This window comes from Medicago sativa, chromosome 2, assembly GCF_051527215.1.
Source record: "Medicago sativa cultivar Bolivia chromosome 2, Bolivia_mono, whole genome shotgun sequence".
NCBI classification, from domain to species: Eukaryota; Viridiplantae; Streptophyta; class Magnoliopsida; order Fabales; family Fabaceae; genus Medicago; species Medicago sativa.
Genome location: NC_140750.1, coordinates 63,834,318 through 63,852,574, shown reverse-complemented (window position 1 = coordinate 63,852,574; position 18,257 = coordinate 63,834,318). Strand labels below are relative to the sequence as shown.

General features: G+C 31.8%; 1 protein-coding gene across 1 annotated transcript; it reads right to left on the bottom strand.

Moving 5' to 3' along the window:
• Nucleotides 1-3,588: 3,588 nt before the first annotated feature.
• On the bottom strand, nt 3,589-6,728 carry LOC146949618 (multiple organellar RNA editing factor 8, chloroplastic/mitochondrial-like). Its single transcript, XM_085745573.1, has 4 exons — nt 6,299-6,728; nt 5,047-5,144; nt 4,885-4,950; nt 3,589-4,339 (listed from the first exon to the last, which is right to left on the bottom strand). Exons 1-4 carry the CDS (start codon nt 6,679-6,681, stop codon nt 3,789-3,791), a joined length of 1,098 nt encoding a protein of 365 aa, XP_085601699.1. The 5' UTR covers nt 6,682-6,728; the 3' UTR covers nt 3,589-3,788.
• Nucleotides 6,729-18,257: the final 11,529 nt, after the last annotated feature.

The window sequence follows — 18,257 nt, the reverse complement described above, 5'->3', positions numbered from 1 at the left end:
ATTGTTTTTAAATGAAATAGAATTGATGTATATCACCCAACTTTCAAATTGATGAGAGAGTATTATGTCAGTATTCACTAAAGAATTTGAAAAGCTAAACCTGCGAATGAAATAAGCAACAGAGTATAGAGAAAACAAAGTAAGATACTGGTTGGTTGTACAGCATGTTTACACCTGCAAGATTTTTTTTTTATTCAAAAAAAATAATGCTAATAGTTAACAGACATTTTAATGGTGTTAATGAAGAAGGGTGATGTTTGTCTATTTGATGAAAACTTAAGGAAGGTTAGTGTTTATTTTAAAACTAGAGGGGATGTCACTCTCATTTTAATAGAACTTAGGGGAGGTGAGTGCAATTTTCTCTATGAAAAATGATTCTCTTCTATCAGGGGATGCTTAAGATTTAAACAAATTCAAAGATTGAGAAAGGCTAAATGCGTCCAACTTCTCAAAAATAAGAGATATGTAGGTCTTTAAAGTGAATGGGGATGTTCTCATGTCAAAAAAAAGAAAAAACAAGGTTTCAGTTATATCCATTGATTAATTGTTTTAAACATTTGATTGATTAATAAAATGGATTGATTAAAATGTGTGCACAAGTTGTTGATCGGAATTCGGACGTATCATTTGATTGAGGATTGGACAATAGCCAACACTACACAACCATGGAGTCGAAGTCGCGGGTCATCTTTAGTTTCTAACACGGCTGCTCAGCTCACAAACCATCCCACAGGGGTTGCGTCTTCATCAGGTACAAAACAACAACTCAGATTCGTTGCCAAAGACCGTAGTGAGGGAGACTCGAATGTAATGTTGATGCGTCTTTTTCAACCCATTTAAATCGGAATGTGTTTAAAATATGATGATGGAGCTTCTATTTTACCAAAAACATTGAGTTTGTCCCCTTTGTACATTGTCTCGGTGGATGATTATGGAGAGGCTTTGGGTCTCTTTCATGCCTTGCAATGGATTAGCATCATGCAGTTTAACGATGTTAATTTTGTGACAGATTTCAAAACAACGGTGGATGCCTTCCATACTACTTGAATTGATGTCACAGAATTTAGTCATGTCATCACAGCTTGCAAGACTCTTTTTACAAACTATCGGGTTGAGTATCAAAAAACCACATTCTCAGCTAGTCTCATTACGGAAGTTTTACCTGTACCCCTACATTTATACCTTCACCCCTACATTTTCTGTGAACTGTCAATTTTACCCTCATATATATACAATAATCCTTCTCATTTTTTTTTCACTTTCCTGATTGTTTATCCCATTCACCCCCCCACGTTCCTGCTGCTTCCATGATTCAGATTTGAAGGTGTTTCTAACCCATTCTTTTGATATGAATAGAAACACGAACTAGTTTATGTGTACGAAAAACAATATTCTTATCTTGTTTGGACAATTGTTAAACACTTAATCACATTAATTTTCTTGTAATGTTTTCTATTACCCTTTCTTTTGTTTTATTGTTGTTTTTGGTTTTTGAATGGCTGGAATTATGATTGAATTCATCTTTTGGTGTTTAATGATTTGATGGATTAATGTATGTATGAATTTCATGTTTCATGGGGTTTGATGGATGAGAGATTGAATTTGATCTTGAAGAGAATTGTGGTGGACAAAAGGAATGCATAGTATTTCACATCTAGTCGTCCCTGTAACATCCAAAGAAATTAAGAAGAAAAAATTGGATGAAAAGAAAATTAAGAAACTCAAACAAATTCCATAAAAGCTTTCAGTTTGACGATCCATGTAATATCCAGAACGTTTTCTTTGCGATTTCCAGTATAATTAATAAATTCTAAAAAAACGTCTCGACTTTTTAAATTTTGGGAAATTTGATGGGGTGAATGGGTATAATATTAGAAAGGGTTAAAATTGGTATTTTTTATAATTTGTAAGGGTGAAAGTATAATTGTTGGGGTATAGGGTAAAATTTCCTCTCATTACTTATTTAATTATTTTGATATATCCAATTGTATTAACACTCTTACTATTAATAATAAAATGTTAATAAAATGCTACAAAGTTCTAAGTTTTAACACTCTAAAATTATCTTTTCTCTCAAAAAAAAAAAAAACTCTAAAATTATCTTTTTTTTCTTGGGAAGTTTAACTCTAACTACGATCCTTTTATTAAGAAATCAGAAATATATGTCCAATTCATTTTCCTATTATTGCTCATCACAACAAACAAACTAAGTCACCGATTAAGCAAATTTCTCCGGCAAACTACACATTTGTGATTTCTATTTTACTTTATTTTTACAAAAATATCTTTTAATTATAATCACCTCAATAATCAAACATAGGATTAGTTATAGTTATAATAATGTAATAAAATAATAGTGTATCTTAAACTTGTTCTCGTAAATAATGTATTTTTATAGAGAAATTATAGAAGTTAATTTGTTAGTGTAAAACAAGTTGTGTTAATTGTGGGATTGAACTTTAAATCTCTTTTGTATTGCTCTTTCATTGTCCCTACATTCAATTGATACCTCTAGACATTGGTATATCCACGACCCTGATTCATGGATTCAAAATTAAAAATATATAGAGATATTAGCATTTTCTTTAAGTTCAAAGAGTTCACTGAAATCTACGATAAAATGGGTTAGATCCGTCCATGCCTCAAAAGTACACCTTCAATCATCCGTAATAATGTATCTCTGTAGATTGTCTCAATTTTGTGTCCAATTGAGACAATTCATTCCCGTCTTCATGTAAACATTATTTTGAAAATTTTGTTTTTCACTTTCGGTTAAGAAAATGGAATTAATTGTAGTTGATACAGATAGTTGGACATTCTGTTCTTACCCACAATGACTTAGCTTGGTTTGATATATTATACATCAGATCTAAATTCCATCAATTTAGTTATATGCAAATACAAGCAAAAAAAGCCAAACTTAACTTTCACTTCCTTGTAACCAAAAAAAAATAATTCCCTTCCTAAAGTCTTCTAGGATGCACAATGGTCTCAATTTTGAAAATTACATCATGTTTTCCTAACTCAAACCAAGCTTTCTCATCCTCCTTCCTTCAACCACCAGAACTTCTCTAAGGCAGAAAGTGTTTATTAAATTTATCGGTTTGCTTAAACATACCACACATGAAAACAGAAAATTCTAATTTTTGTTACATAATATCCTTCTTTAGTGGTTTATTAACATCAATCTGTACTTTGATTTGCATATAAGACCTCCACGATCCAACGTTATTGTCTAGGACTCTTCTGACATGGTCCTCTAAAGAATCAAAAAAATAATTATATAATGAAAACGACAATTAATTCATTATTTGCTCCATGTCCAAATTAGAACAGTAGAACTGACTGTAACAAAAACTATCCTTGTTCCATATAGTAGTAACAATAGTTCAATGTGGTTCAAGTGTAGAATCAAAAGTGCTATGGGTGCTTCAGTCATCAATATATTTTGCTGAATCACATTCAGTAAAGACAAATACGATGATAAATTTCTCACGAATATTCGACTGAAGTGTATCAGAAAAATATATATTTTTACTAATAAACTATGATACTAAGTGTATCAGACAAAATAATGAACTTCAAACATTGTAAACTTCAATACCTGAAACGCAAATTCATTAGGAAGAAGGGAAACCAGACATAAGATCTATAAAATCTCATTACATGGTAAACATAATATAAATCATGTCTCGGACGTAATTCATTACTTTATCTACATTGGCCAAAAGAATTTGTCTGGATCATAATTTCAAGCAAGCAGTGTCTCTTCCAAACAGGTCAGGAGTCTACTGATTATTTGACCATCCAGCATTTGGAGGCATCCCTGCCATGTTCTGGTTTTGTTGCCCCGGATAGTTATTTTGAGGAGCACCATATCCACTGTTGGGAGGAGGAGGTCGGCTCATGTTAGGAGGAGGAGGTCCGCTCATGTTGGGGGGAGGGTATCCACCGCCTTGATTTGGAGGGGCGTATCCGCCTTGATTTGGAGGGGTATATCCGCCTTGATTTGGAGGGGTGTATCCGCCTTGATTTGGAGGTGCATATCCGCCTTGGTTGTTGGGAGGGTATCCACCAGCATTGTTGGGAGGGTATCCACCAGCATTGTTGGGAGGGTAAGCATTGTTTGGAGGTGGACCAGAATTCTGCACTGGAGACCTACTCTGCATGTCTCGGTTCACCACATTTTCCCTTCTCCTTTCAAAATTTCTTGACCTGTCGTTATTACGAGGCCTATCATTGCGCCTGTTCCTTTCATTAGCACGAGCATTGTTTCTAACCCACTCCTCATGATACTTGGGATCATATGGAACTGCTTGCCCATTAATGAAGGGCTCACCTAGTGAGAGGGAAACAAAAAAACAAAAAAAATACATCAAACAACAAATATTGGCCATTCTACATCAAGAAATATGATATTGTAAGACTCAACATAAAACTTATTGCCCCCACCTACTAATGCTATAATTCATAGCTCGAGTTAATCACACAAAAAAATCAACAGATTAATAAGCAAACCAAAGTATAGTAACAGATGACAATTGGTAAAATGACTAGCCACGGGTGAACTTCAACCCTTAGTATACCACAAAGGTTACAAAACATCAGTATACTACAAAGGATATAAAACAGCCATTCACCCCCCTCTGTATAAGCAACACTTCAAGTGAACATGTATGCTAGAATACCCACAGCAAAGTCTTGGGTATCTAAATAGCATTTTTTAAATGGATTATATCTTTTTACTTTTATTATACTTAATTGTAGGAGTCTTGTGCATGACATTCCTTATATATATACACAGGAGACACAATTAAAGATATTCATAAACAATAGACATAATGAATATAATTAGAGGCCAGGTGACAGGACAGCAGAGCTTACCTCCATAATCTTGCTCCTTCACATTCAAATAAGAATCAGGAAGAACCCATCGAACCTTGGGCAGTTCTGCAATTGGACAAACAGAAAATTTAAACTATTGTGATATAGAAGAAAACAAGAGTAACAAGAGTTTCAGATGTTAGAGAACCATGTATTATATACCTTTGAGTTTGTAGGAAAGCTCTTCAGAACAAAGAGCTCCAAAAGCAAAGTAGTGTCTAGTTGAAACAGAATATATGTTCTTCCTAGCTTCTTCTTCACTGTAAACATAACAAACCAACCACATAAATAAATAATCAGAGTATCAGACCAAAAGACAACCATTCATTCAAACACAGCCTTCAGAATCAATATTCTCAATAGATAACTATCTTTTATCTTTCAATACAAAAAAAAAAAGTAATAGATATAGGGCCTAACTACTGACAAAAGTTTTGTGAGACTGTTTGGGAGAACTTCTTAAGAAAACAGCTTGTGACATTGACCATAAGCTGTTTTCAACTTATTTTCATAATTCTCCAAGATAGCTTATGACAACAGCTTATAGCTAATACTAAACAAATGTAAAAAAAATAAAAAAATTATCTTTGCTATAGAAATAGCTTATACATAGGCGCTTATCATGATGATACCACTTGTGCTATAAGCTGTAAATAAGATGTTTATCCAAACAGAGCCAAAAAAGATGCTTATCCAAACAGAGCCAAAATCACTTTGTTTATAATCTGTCGCAAACTTTTGACAACTATCCATTCTCACATAATAGTATTCTTGTTCAAAACCATACATTCATTCTCACAGAATAGTCTTGTTTTCAAAAATAAAATTTGATTTTTTTTATACAACAAAACACAAGTTCTCAAAGATATTACTGACTCATTTTCCATATTCAATTTCTCATAATGCACAACAAACAGAACACACAAGTTCTCAAATATATTATGGACCCATTTTCCATAATTTCTTATAATGCACAACAAACAGAACAGGAAACCCCCAAAAACTAACTATTTTTTAAAAACACTGCAATCAAAACGAACAACATAGACCTAAAACCACATCAAATTCAGAAAAATTACTGTTGCAATCAAAACAAACAATATAAACCTAAAACCACATCAAATTCAATAAAATAGAAGAAGAAAGTAGTATTTTTTTTTCCGAAAACAATCCATTCATTCTCACATAATAGCATTTTATTCAACCAAAAAAAAACATTTTTTATAAACAACAAACACAAGTTATCAAAGAATTTCCTTCACCCAGTGGAAAACCCTAAAAAATTTTAAAAAAAATTGAAAAATTACTATAGCAAGTAACAATATAAACCTAAAAATACATCAAATAGAATAAACAAAGTAAATTTAATTCTGGAATGATATATAAAATTGAGATAAAGTATAGTGATTACTACCTTCCTATAACCTCAGCAAAGGTTTTGATATAACTATCAATAATCTCATCTCTGGTAGGATCACCTTCAGGCTTCTCCACAACCACAAGCCAGTGTTCAAAATCGCATCCATCGAGCAAAATCGTTTCCTTTGGTGGACGATTGGCCCAGTTAGGGTTAGGATCGTTGAGGGAAGAGGTGGTAGGGCGTGTGGAGAAAGCGCGGAAGGAAGGGAGAAGGATGTGACGGGAAGTGATGGCGGCGGCGGAGAGAGGACGAAGACGGCGAAGGAAGGAGAGAGCGGAGGAAGAAGGAGTGGTGGTTGTGGTGGAGATGGAGCGAGAGAGGAAGGTGGTTAGGGTTAGGGTTTTGGGGAGAACGCGAGAGAAGATCTGGTTCGCCATCGCTGTGTGGGTGAAGAGAGTGAGATGAGATTGGGAATGAAATGTAAATTAGGGTTTAGGGGTTTTGAGGATTCTTATAGGGTGAGCTTTCTAGAATCAACACAACACAACAATGTGTAAAATATCTACCAAAATATATAACTTTTATATTTCTCCTTTTTATTTTTTATTTTTTATTTTTATTTTTACAATTAAAAGAAATTTATACATTGAAAATTAAAGAAAATTTATACATTGAAACTCTATTTTCAGATTTGCTTCTTGTGACTCTTATTTATTATTATTATTATTATTACATGGAAATGGAATAAGAGAAATTTACAATTTACAAGTTGATATGAATTAGTCAATATTAGTAACAAAAAGAGAATTAGTCAATATTATAAGATTATGTAACAAGAATTATTATTTTTTTCATGAACATGTTTATATGAAATTCATTAAAACGAGACGATATATTAATATAAGTTTGGAACCTAATTTAAGATATGACTACTTTGCTAAAGCATGACCAACCTCATTTTTTTTTGTCTCTGAATAAACTTGATATGAGAGTTTCTGAAAAATAAATAACACGAATGAATACAAGCATACATAATGACACCAAATTATGTGATATCATCGCTACCTCTCACAAAATAATCAGCACCTTTCTCCCAATCAACTTCAAATCAATGTTTGCTAATTACAAATTATAGATACACATGATAGCATGGTAGACCTATATCTTCACCCACTTCCACTCTAACACAATGGAGCAAACCATAAAGTTTTAGACAACACATAACACCTTGCATCATCTCAAATACACGGATCAATACCACAATTTATTTCGAGAAACTAAAAAAGAAACATCTACGTTGCACTCAGTGGCGGATCTTGAGTTAAAATATTGGGGGTGCCAAACTTTTGTGGAATATATAATATATGGTTTCAAAATGTAACAATTATTTGCTGGTTCTAGAATTTTGTTGCAAAAGAAAATCCATTTTAATAGATAAAAAAGTTCTCTTAAAATATTACTCCTTCCGGTCCTATATATAAGAAAAGATTCTTTTTTTTAGATACATTGAATAATTAATGTATCTCGTTTACAATGAAGATTAGATACATTGATTATTAAATGTATTTAAAAAAAATCTTTTCTTATATATGGGACCGGAGGGAGTAGATATTATACAGTCATTATTTGAATTATGTTTTCATAATTTTTATTTGATCATTAATTAAAAAATATAGTGACAACCAACATAGTGTGGTCCAAATAGAAGATTCTTAAGTTCAATTTAATATAGGGTTCAATATACATCTCCAACGTGTGAAAAAATACTTATTTAGAGATTTCAACTCCTTAAATGAATCTTAGTTTTGATTTAAAAACGGAAAATAACTGAATTTTTTTAAACTTATTGTCACTATCATGAGATCACCTCTACTGCCCAAGAACTCTCACCTCCATGCTCATTTTAGCTCGAGTACATCTAAGATAAACTTCACCTCTTTCTCTTTGATATTGATTCTTGTTTAATGTTTGTGTTGGCCTAAAATCATACTCCCTCCGGTCTCAAATATAAAAAAAGATTCCTTTTTTAGGTTCATTGAATAATTAATGTATATGTTTTACAATGTAGACCACATACATTAACTACTCAATGAATCTAAAAAAGGAATATTTTCTTATATTTGAGACCGGAGGGAGTATCCTTCATATAAATGGATAATACTTTGGTGACATAATGTCATCGTGACATTAAATCTGGGCCACACAACACATTGTGTTGTGTGGCCCAGATGTGTTGTATGGGTGACATTAAATCTGGACAACACAAAGGTGTGTGTTGTGTGGCCCAGATTTAATGTCACGGTGACATTATGTCACCAAAGTGCCACCCCATATAAAGGGTTTTCTATTCACGAAGCTAGGAACATACTCGGAGGACTTTGTGCTTTCACCATGTCACCACCTATGATCTAGCTCTGAGTAAGGAACCTTCCTTTTTATCCTAAAGTTGTAATTATCTTCTTAATTACTCCCTCTTGTCACTATTATAAACAAATTTTTTAAAATCATTCAATAAATGATGTATGTGGTTTATATTGTAGACCACATACATCATTTATTGAATGAATCTAAAAAATAAAAATTTTGCTTATAATAGTGACCGAAGGGAGTATGATTCTTACCAGGGCCGTTCCTAGGATTTATGGTGCCCTAGGCGAAACAATAAATTTTACCCTTTTAATTATTCCAATATTTTTATCTTGCATTCCTTGTTGCAAAATATTCATTTATAATCAAAGTTATCTAAAAATACATTTTCAATAGAATTAATCAAACCAAATTAAAAATAAATATATCTATATAGTACTAACTACTAAGTAAAAATAATAATTTTGGTGCCCCTAAAAAAAGTGGTGCCCTGTGCTGCCGCCCCTCGCGCCCGCCTTCAGGGCCACCCCTAATTCTTACTAAAGCTACTTGTGTTGGTCTATAAGACTCCACCTCGTGTTGTGTCGAATGGGAGATTAGGATCTTTGACTCTGTGTTTAAGGGCAAGTGTGCCTTGTTTCTATTATCTTCCTTAGGTAAAGCTTGAACCTTTGACACTAGTCCTTTTTGAACAGGTTGGCCTTGGTATTTAATTCTAAATGTAGTTCTTAGTGTTGTGTGTCTTAATATCTCACCAATGCAATGTGTTGGAAGACTTCCAATTTGGAAGTCTAGAAGTTGGTTCACTCCTGCCCCCACGAGGCACCTAACATGGGCCTTGAGACGAGTGGCTCTTCGAGTTTCAAGCATTTTCGTCATAATTCTGCTCTTCTCCCAACAAAATTCACTCGCGCCCAGCTGAACTTTCGAAAATACCCCTACGTTAGTTAAGTCACGTACCACTGGTCTGGGCGCGAGTTAACTCACGCCGGTTGATCAGAGCTCAAAAACACTCGTTTTTTGAACTTTGGTCAGGTTTTCAACCTTCAATCTACACGTTTTTTTTACCAAGTTTACACGTTTTTTGATCACATTTATGGTTGTTATAACCTATACTACCATTCCCACCTATAAATACTCATCCATACTTCCCTATTTCCTCACACCATATCACTTTCTCTCCCTCTATTTCTCTTCTTTTTTTTTCAATAGTCTCTAGTCTCTTTTTTCCCCTTTGAGGTATAAAGTGGTCAGTTTTGAGGTAAATGGTGAGTAACCGACTTGGGGGCAGTGATCAACCCTTGGGATAAAATTAAATTTGCTTCTTTTTATCCCAAAAACTTTTTAGCGTGGGTAAAAAGAATCTTCTTGGGGTATAAAAAGAACCAGATTTAGATTTAGCCCAAGGGTTGATGGTGTATTTTCCCCAAGAAGGTTGTTCACTATTTACCCCAAGGCTGATCACTTTTTACCCCAAGAGGGTAAAAAGAAAATAAGTAGATTTAGTGAATTCGAATAAATGTATCAATTATTGTATGAATTCTATCAATAAAATGAGATGTTGTTATATGTATTAATTTTGTTAATTTCTTTTTATTTATATTTGCTTTTATTTTCTAATTTTGTATTTAATGAATAAATTCGAATAAATATTAATTTAGTTCATTTCTTTTTATTTATATTTGTATATATTTAATGAATAAATTCGAATAAATATTTATTTTATGTGAATAATTAAATTAGAATAACGTAAATAAATAAATTATAATAAAGTAAATAAATTAATTTGAATAAAGTAAATAAATTAGAATAAAGTGAACAAATAAATTAGAAAATAAATAAATTAAAATAAAGTAAATAAATTAATTAGAATAAATTAAATAAATAAAGTTGAATAAAAGTGAACAAATTAATTAGAATAAATTTAACACTTGCTAGTGAGGGGGTGGGATCGATTTGGTGGTGTCACAAAAACCAAATTCGATCTGGTGTGGGTTGGCGGATGCTAGGTGGTTGTTGGACAATATTGTTCGAAAGGTAGGAGATAGGCGTACCACTTTGTTTTGGGAGGATCCATGGTTGGATGACGTCCCGTTAGCTGTCTTTATCTAGGCTATTTGAGTTGTCAGATTACAAAATGACCACGGTGAGGAAGATGTTTATGTTAGGTTGGGGGCTGATGGGGGTGCGTGGCGGTGGAGGCGGAGATTATTCGCGTGGGTGGAAGCTTTGGTGGGGGAGTGTGTGGGGAGGTTGGCTAACTCTATTTTGCAGGTTGATGTCTCAAATAGGTGGGTGTGGAAACTCCATTCGACCCCACCTATTCGGTGCAATCGGCTTATTCTTATTTAACGGCGGTGGACACTAACATTTATGAAGACTTTACTCAATTTGTATGGTTAAAAGCGGTTCCGTTGAAGGTTAACATATTTGTATGGCGTCTCTTTCTGAATAGACTTGCTACATAGGATAATTTGCGCAAAAGAAATGTCCTTGACCCTACCCTTGTGGCTCGCGCTGTAACACCCCGTTTTCCCAACGTAAAAATTTCATAAATAAAATCAGATTTTTTCATCATAAAACGGAATGTCACATTTCTTAAAAATCATAAATGGAATAAATAATAATTTATCCTTCAAAACGTTCAACAACATAATATTTAAAACTTCGCAGCGGAATAATTTCAACAACTTAAATAATCTTTGACCATAACTCAAGTTCTATAAATCGTTTTGACGTGAGACCAACGGCATTAGAAAGCTAACATTCGTACCTACAACTTTCGTGTTTACACCTAAGACCAATTCCGCACCGATCAATACCAGTTTTAATATCAAAATTCAGGCAGAATGCAGATTTTCTCCAAGTTTCACCTAATCTCATGGTTCTAACCTCAAAACTACTTCCAATAATCATCATATGGATTATCTAAGGTCTATACACAATTTCTACAAGTTTTCATCATCTAATCATCAAATCTCTCTCAAAACCTTAATTCTCAAATTCTCATAAACTCAACCTACAACATGTTAAATCTAATTATCAGAATTATAGACTTAATATTACTGAAAGTTAGTCTCACCCTTACGTTAGAATTATCGATTGGCAGCCCTTCTCTCTTCTCTTTGTCTTCTCTTCTCTTCTCTCTAAACCTTGTTTTCTCCAAAAACTGATCGTACGTTCTATGTCTTTCTAAACCTAACTTCTCTTATTTATAACCCCTCATCTAAATTCTCTTACACCTCAAAATTACTCTTTTCCTCTTAATCTTATTTATTTCTAAATTAAATATATATCTCTCCCACTTAATAATATTAATACACCAAATAACAAATATACCTCTTCACTGAATAACAAATATATTTCTACACCAGATAACATATATATTTCCACACAAAATAACAAATATATTTCTACACTAAATAACATATATATTTCTACACAAAATAACAAATATATTTCTACACCAAATAACATATATATTTCTACACAAAATAACAAATATATCTCTACACCAAATAACAAATATATTTCTACACAAAATAACAAATATATCTCTACATCAAATAACAAATATATTTCTACACAAAATAACCCCACAACTTAATATTTATTTTATTTTCGAATCTTCTTTTATTAAACAATAAAATAAGTCACAATGTCTCATAAATTTCTCTAAAATCATATAAATCACATAAATCTTATAAATCACACTAATCATATAAATATATTCTAAAACTCATTTAAAATAATTAAATAATCGAAACGGACGTTACATGCGCGACCTTGTGTGGTAAGGAAGAGGAAAGGAACCATTTGTTTTTTCACTGTGATCACTATGGTCGACTTTGGCTCTTGATTTCACATTTGCTTGGTATTATTACGGTTTTACATGGTAATTTACACTCACATGCTACCCAATTTTGTGCTCTTGGAGGTTTCTCAAAAAACTCTAGGACAGGCCACAAGGGGAAAGATCGAAACAGGAGAATTTTTCATAATCACTTTGATCATCTTGAAGCTCTCCTTGAAAGGGTTAAACACCAAACATATTGGTGGTTGAAAGCGAATTACATCATGTTCGATTTTGACTATCCCTGTTGGAGGAAAAATCCTTTAGTTTGTTTACAGACTGTTTTGTAATGTCTGGTTTTGCTTTTTGGTTGTACTTAGCCTTTCTATATTGTAACTAACATTTTTCAGTTCTCTTAGGCACGCCTTATGCTTGGGGGACTGCTTGTTTCTTTAATACATTTCGCTTAGTTTCTTCAAACAAACAAAAAATTAATGTAACACCCCGTTTTCCCAACGTGAAAATTTCATAATAAATTATCAGAGTAATTCACATAAACGGAATGCTACATCTCTTTATCATAAAATCTTAACAAAATAGATAATAATTTATCCTTCAAAAATTCATCAACATAATATTTAAAAAACTTCGCAGCGGATTTAGTTTAACAATAGAAATAGTCTCGGCACGCAGGCCTCATCATAAAAGTCTCATAAATCTTAGTTCAATAATAATTTTTAAACTTCAAAAGCAATACGTAAAGGAACAGAAAATAGTATTAAAATCCTCATCCCGTTACGTATCAGAGCACCTAAGGACACAGTGAGAGATAGTCACCCACGACCGCAACTAATCTTGATTACCTGCAAGTTACCCATACGAAGAGCAACATTTCCAAGCAGAAGGGGTGAGATTTCTCAAACAATAATATTAAGCTTATAAATCATAAATTAGATTTAACAACTTAAATATCATCACATATCTTAACAATAATCATGTAACATCATAGGATTATCTAAACATAGCATTATCATAAACATAACATTATCATAATCAACTTCATAATCAAATTCATAAACAACTTCATATTCAAATTCATAATCAATTTCATATTCGTTCAACAACATCACTTGATAAATCGACTTAGCACTTGACTCGACAGTGCAACTCAACTCGACTATGCAACTCAACTCGACTATGCAACTCTTACTCATCGTAAATCATCTTGATATGCAAATGCATGTGGTACCAATCCAGGGCATCAAGCCCTCAACATAATTGAGCGTAAAAAGGCTCCAGGGCATCAAACCCCCAACATATTTGAGCGTAAAAAGGCTCCAGGGCATCAAGCCCCCAACATAATTGAGCAAAAGCTCCAGGGCATCAAGCCCCCAACGAATTTGAGCAAAAGCTCCAGGGCATCAAGCCCTCATCTTTAAATGAGTATGCATGGACTCAACATCTTACGTCTTAGAACTTCATGAACATCTTATAACTCCTTGACTTAGACCGACACTTACATCTTAAATAAGACTCAGCAGTATATGCAGCATATAAATAATTCATCTCATATCAGCATCATAGTACAACAGCATCAAATGATAATCAACAACATCTTAAACATCGCATCATCATAAACATCATAATTAACACATATAGTGCATAAATAACAAGATCACATCTTTATATAACTCATCTTTAAATCACACATCTTCAAATAACACATCTTTATATAGCAATATCGTCAAATATCACTTCTTTATATAATTCATCATTACACATTTAAAAATAATACAAATAATTTCATTATAACTATCATATCAAATATCTCTTTAAAAAAACGAATATCTTCTTTTGGATTAAAATAGTAGTAACTCTTCAATGAACATGTATGTAATTCTCTAGCCAAAATATAAATGAACATGTACATAAATAATATACAGGTAATCAGTCATTAAAAATAAACAAGTCAAAATATCAAATAAGCAACATCACGGTTTGTATCGACTTTGGTAAGTAAATTATACTACACATAAATTATCTTCAATCTTAATGAAGTTAGCAAGTGAAGGACCTGTAGGTATACAAGGCAATGACTCGGCATCTCAAAACAAAAAGGACCTTAATTATATATAACCAAAAACATCTTGCTACTAAATATAATCTATCTATTCATATATAAAAAGGTTTAATATTTCAGGTTTAGGGTCCATGTTCTTTTCAAAGCTTAGTTATGGAAAATAAAGTTAAACCAATCAGGAAAACAATTCATAACATATGAAACTCAATTATATCAAGCAGGGAACACTAATAATAGAGCAAAGGTTCATGTCAGATATTAATGAAGTAAGTACTTTAATATATCATGCAAGAAAGAATAGTCAAGCAGAGAAACCTAGTATTTCAATGAACAATATAGACTGTTCGTGTCAACTATACATAACTCCAGGCATGGTTCAATTAATCCATTGCGACAAAAAACAAAATTAAAATAAAGGGTTAATTATGTTTTTGGTCCCTACAAAATTGTGACCTTGTAAGTTTAGTCCTTACTTAATTTTAATAGTATTTTTAATCCTTACAAAAAAAAATTTACATATAATTTTAGTCCCTGCTAAAATAAATTTTGTTTAATTATCCTTAAACTCTTAAATTTTTTAACGATTCTTTTTATACAAGTTTAGAACACTATGAAAGGTTCATTTACTAAAATCTATAATTTTTTAACATGAAATAAATTAAATATGAATTTTTTAAAACGACAAAAGTTTAAGATATAAGTAACAAAAATATGGACGTAGAAATCAAATTTTTGCGATATTTTTTTCGGAAGACCTTTTAATAACGTTCTTAACACGCCTGTAAAAAATTGTTGAAAAACTTAAGAGTTTAAGCATAAATTAAACAAATTTGGATTGAGTAAGGACTAATATTGAGTGCAGAAATTTTTTCCAGGGATTAAAAATGCTATTAAAATTAAGTAAGGACTAAACTTACAAGGTCGCAATTTTGTAGGGACCAAAAACATAACTAACCCTAAAATAAATAATGAACACTGCCATAAAACGAAATAACGAAAGGAAAATCATATCATGAATTAACATAGAACTTCACAATTCAAAAATAAGATCATACTCAAAAGCACAACAAATTAGAACATGAATTTAACATGAATAATGAATTCATCAAAAGATCACAAATACCAGGAAAATAAACACCCTAAACCCTAAACCCTAAACCCTTCACTACTCATACGCTCATACAACCCTTATGGTGAATAGAGACTCCCCTTACAAACTCATCCTAAAGCATGTTAGATGCAATCTAATGATTCACAGACCTAATATTAGTGAAAGATAGTCTCACCCTTACATTAGAATTATCGATTGACATCCCTTCTCTTGGTTCTTCTCTCCTCTTGTTCTCTTCTCTCTAAACCTTGTTTTCTCCAAATCCTTGTTTTTTTTTGCATATGTTAGTCTTTCAACCTAAGTTTCCGTATTTATAATACTACTCACTCTTCCTAAATCTATTTAGGCCCAATAACTTATTATTCTTTCTATTCTAACCCTCAAATCTACTTATTCTAATAATTCTCATATTCTAATAAATAATAGAATAATGTCACATAATAAAATACTAACACTTCATATATATAAATAAATCACATAAATAGATTCTAACTTAATAAAAATATATAAATAAAAGGAAGGCGTTAAAATTAACACTTGCGTTACTTAACTAACGCAGCGTTAGTTAAGTCACGCAGAATTAAACATTTGCGTTACTTAACTAACGCAAGGGTATTTTCAGCATTTCAGTTGGGCACGAGTATAACTTGTTGGGAGAAGAGCATAATTCTTTTCGTCATGCGTGAGGCACCTATCTCAGGATCACGACCATATTTAAACATTTTTGTCTTCCATTCGTTGTGTAATTTGAGAGACGAAAAAAGGTAAACTTTTAGGAAAATATAAAGACCAAGGGTTAAGTGTTTTTGAGTGATATTCTTGGGTTTGGAAACAAATTTGAAACACATTAGATACCGAGATCTCATTGGATGGATGATATGATATTTCTCTCTTGATTTGATCTCGTGGGATCTTTTTGTGAGTTGAGAGACTTAAAAAGTGGTAGAGATTAAGGTTTGCACTTAGAGAGCTCTTGAAGCTAATTTATTGTAATTTATGTGTATCTCTTAAAAAGACGTAATTATAGTTTTTTTTTAGAGCTTCTTTCTCCCTTATATGCATGTCAATTTAGGTTAAAATGAATAAACAATATTTGTATATTTGTTTCTCTACTCTCTTATTTTTGTTCTTTGGTTTGATCGTGGATTTTCAATACGCATAGGTTGCTAGTTGTTGATTGGACTATTTGGTCATTATTTGTCATTGATATTTACCTCACATCTTTGTTCTCGTTGGTTTTGGCAAAGGTTCAAATTCACAACACCTAGAATTAATGAAGTTGTGTTGTACGTGTTTAGACCGTAAGATGTGAAGAGTGAAGTCGTTGTAAAGCAAGACAACCCAAGGTGTTAAGGTTTCTAAAACTCTAACTCTTTTAGTTGCATTTTGTTTATGTTCTTCCACTTTATTATTTCAATAAAATTTAGGGTTAAATATGTTTTTGGTCCCTATCCTTTCAAAAAAAAAAAATGTTTTTGGTCCCTATAAATATGTCAACTTTTCATTTTAGTCCCTCTAAAAAATTTCTTCAATTTTTAGTCCCTCTAAAATTTTTCATCTTCACTTTTGGTCCCTCCTTTAAAGTAAACTCATATGTAAAATTTATATTTTTGAATAAAATTTTGCAGAAAAATTAACCCAGTCTGTAGGAACAATGCATAATATATGCAAGGTCTGGGGTTCAAACCCTGACAACCACAAAAAAAAAAATCTCTCCCAAAAAAATTAGAATTTTTTAACAAAACATGAATTTAATATGAATTTTTATATTTTTTTAAGGTTAAAAATTCATATTTAATTTGTGTTTTGTTAAAAAATTCTAATTTATTTTGGCAATATTTTTTAGAATATTTTACACATTTCTGCACAATTTCATTAAAAAATACAAAAATTAAATTAAAAATAGGGACCAAAAGTAGTGATTGAAAATTTTATAAGGATTAAAAGTTGAAGGAAAATTTTAGAGGGACTAAAACGAAAGTTGGTATATTTATAGGGACAAAAAACATATTTAAACCTAAAATTTAAGTTTTCATTTATTTTTTCTATCGTTCAATGTTCTTATATCTTTTTATTATATCTTTTTTTTGGTAGTGGTTTTTTTTTATTATTATTATATCTACTATCATGAGCAAGTGAACTCCTTAGTATTGGGTTTGTGGAAGAAATCCGATGATACATTGTCCATATAATCTCAATTACATCTTTTTGTTGTGGGATTCAAAACCTTTTAATTCAATTCTATTGTTCTTCTTGTGTGTAGTCATAGAAATATAGTTATCTAATCTTAGATATCGATATCGACCAATGTACTGAAAGGTGAACATTGATATCAATGATTAGGATTGGGTAATCATATGACTATAGCTACACGATTTTATTTTTTAATAATATATTATACAATCTTAAATATCAATCGATGGACTCAAATGTGAATGTTGATGTGGACATATAAGATTGGACAAGAGATTCAAAATATGAAAATAATCTAGATTCTCTTGAGTTTTTGTGCCTTGGACAAATCAATAATGGTGATGTCAAATGTCTTTCTTTCTATATTATTATTTGTTGCAAGATGCATTCATAATCAAGGTTCTCTAAAACTATAATTTTCAATAGAATAATCAAAACGAGTTAAAAAAAATATTTATATAGTACTAAC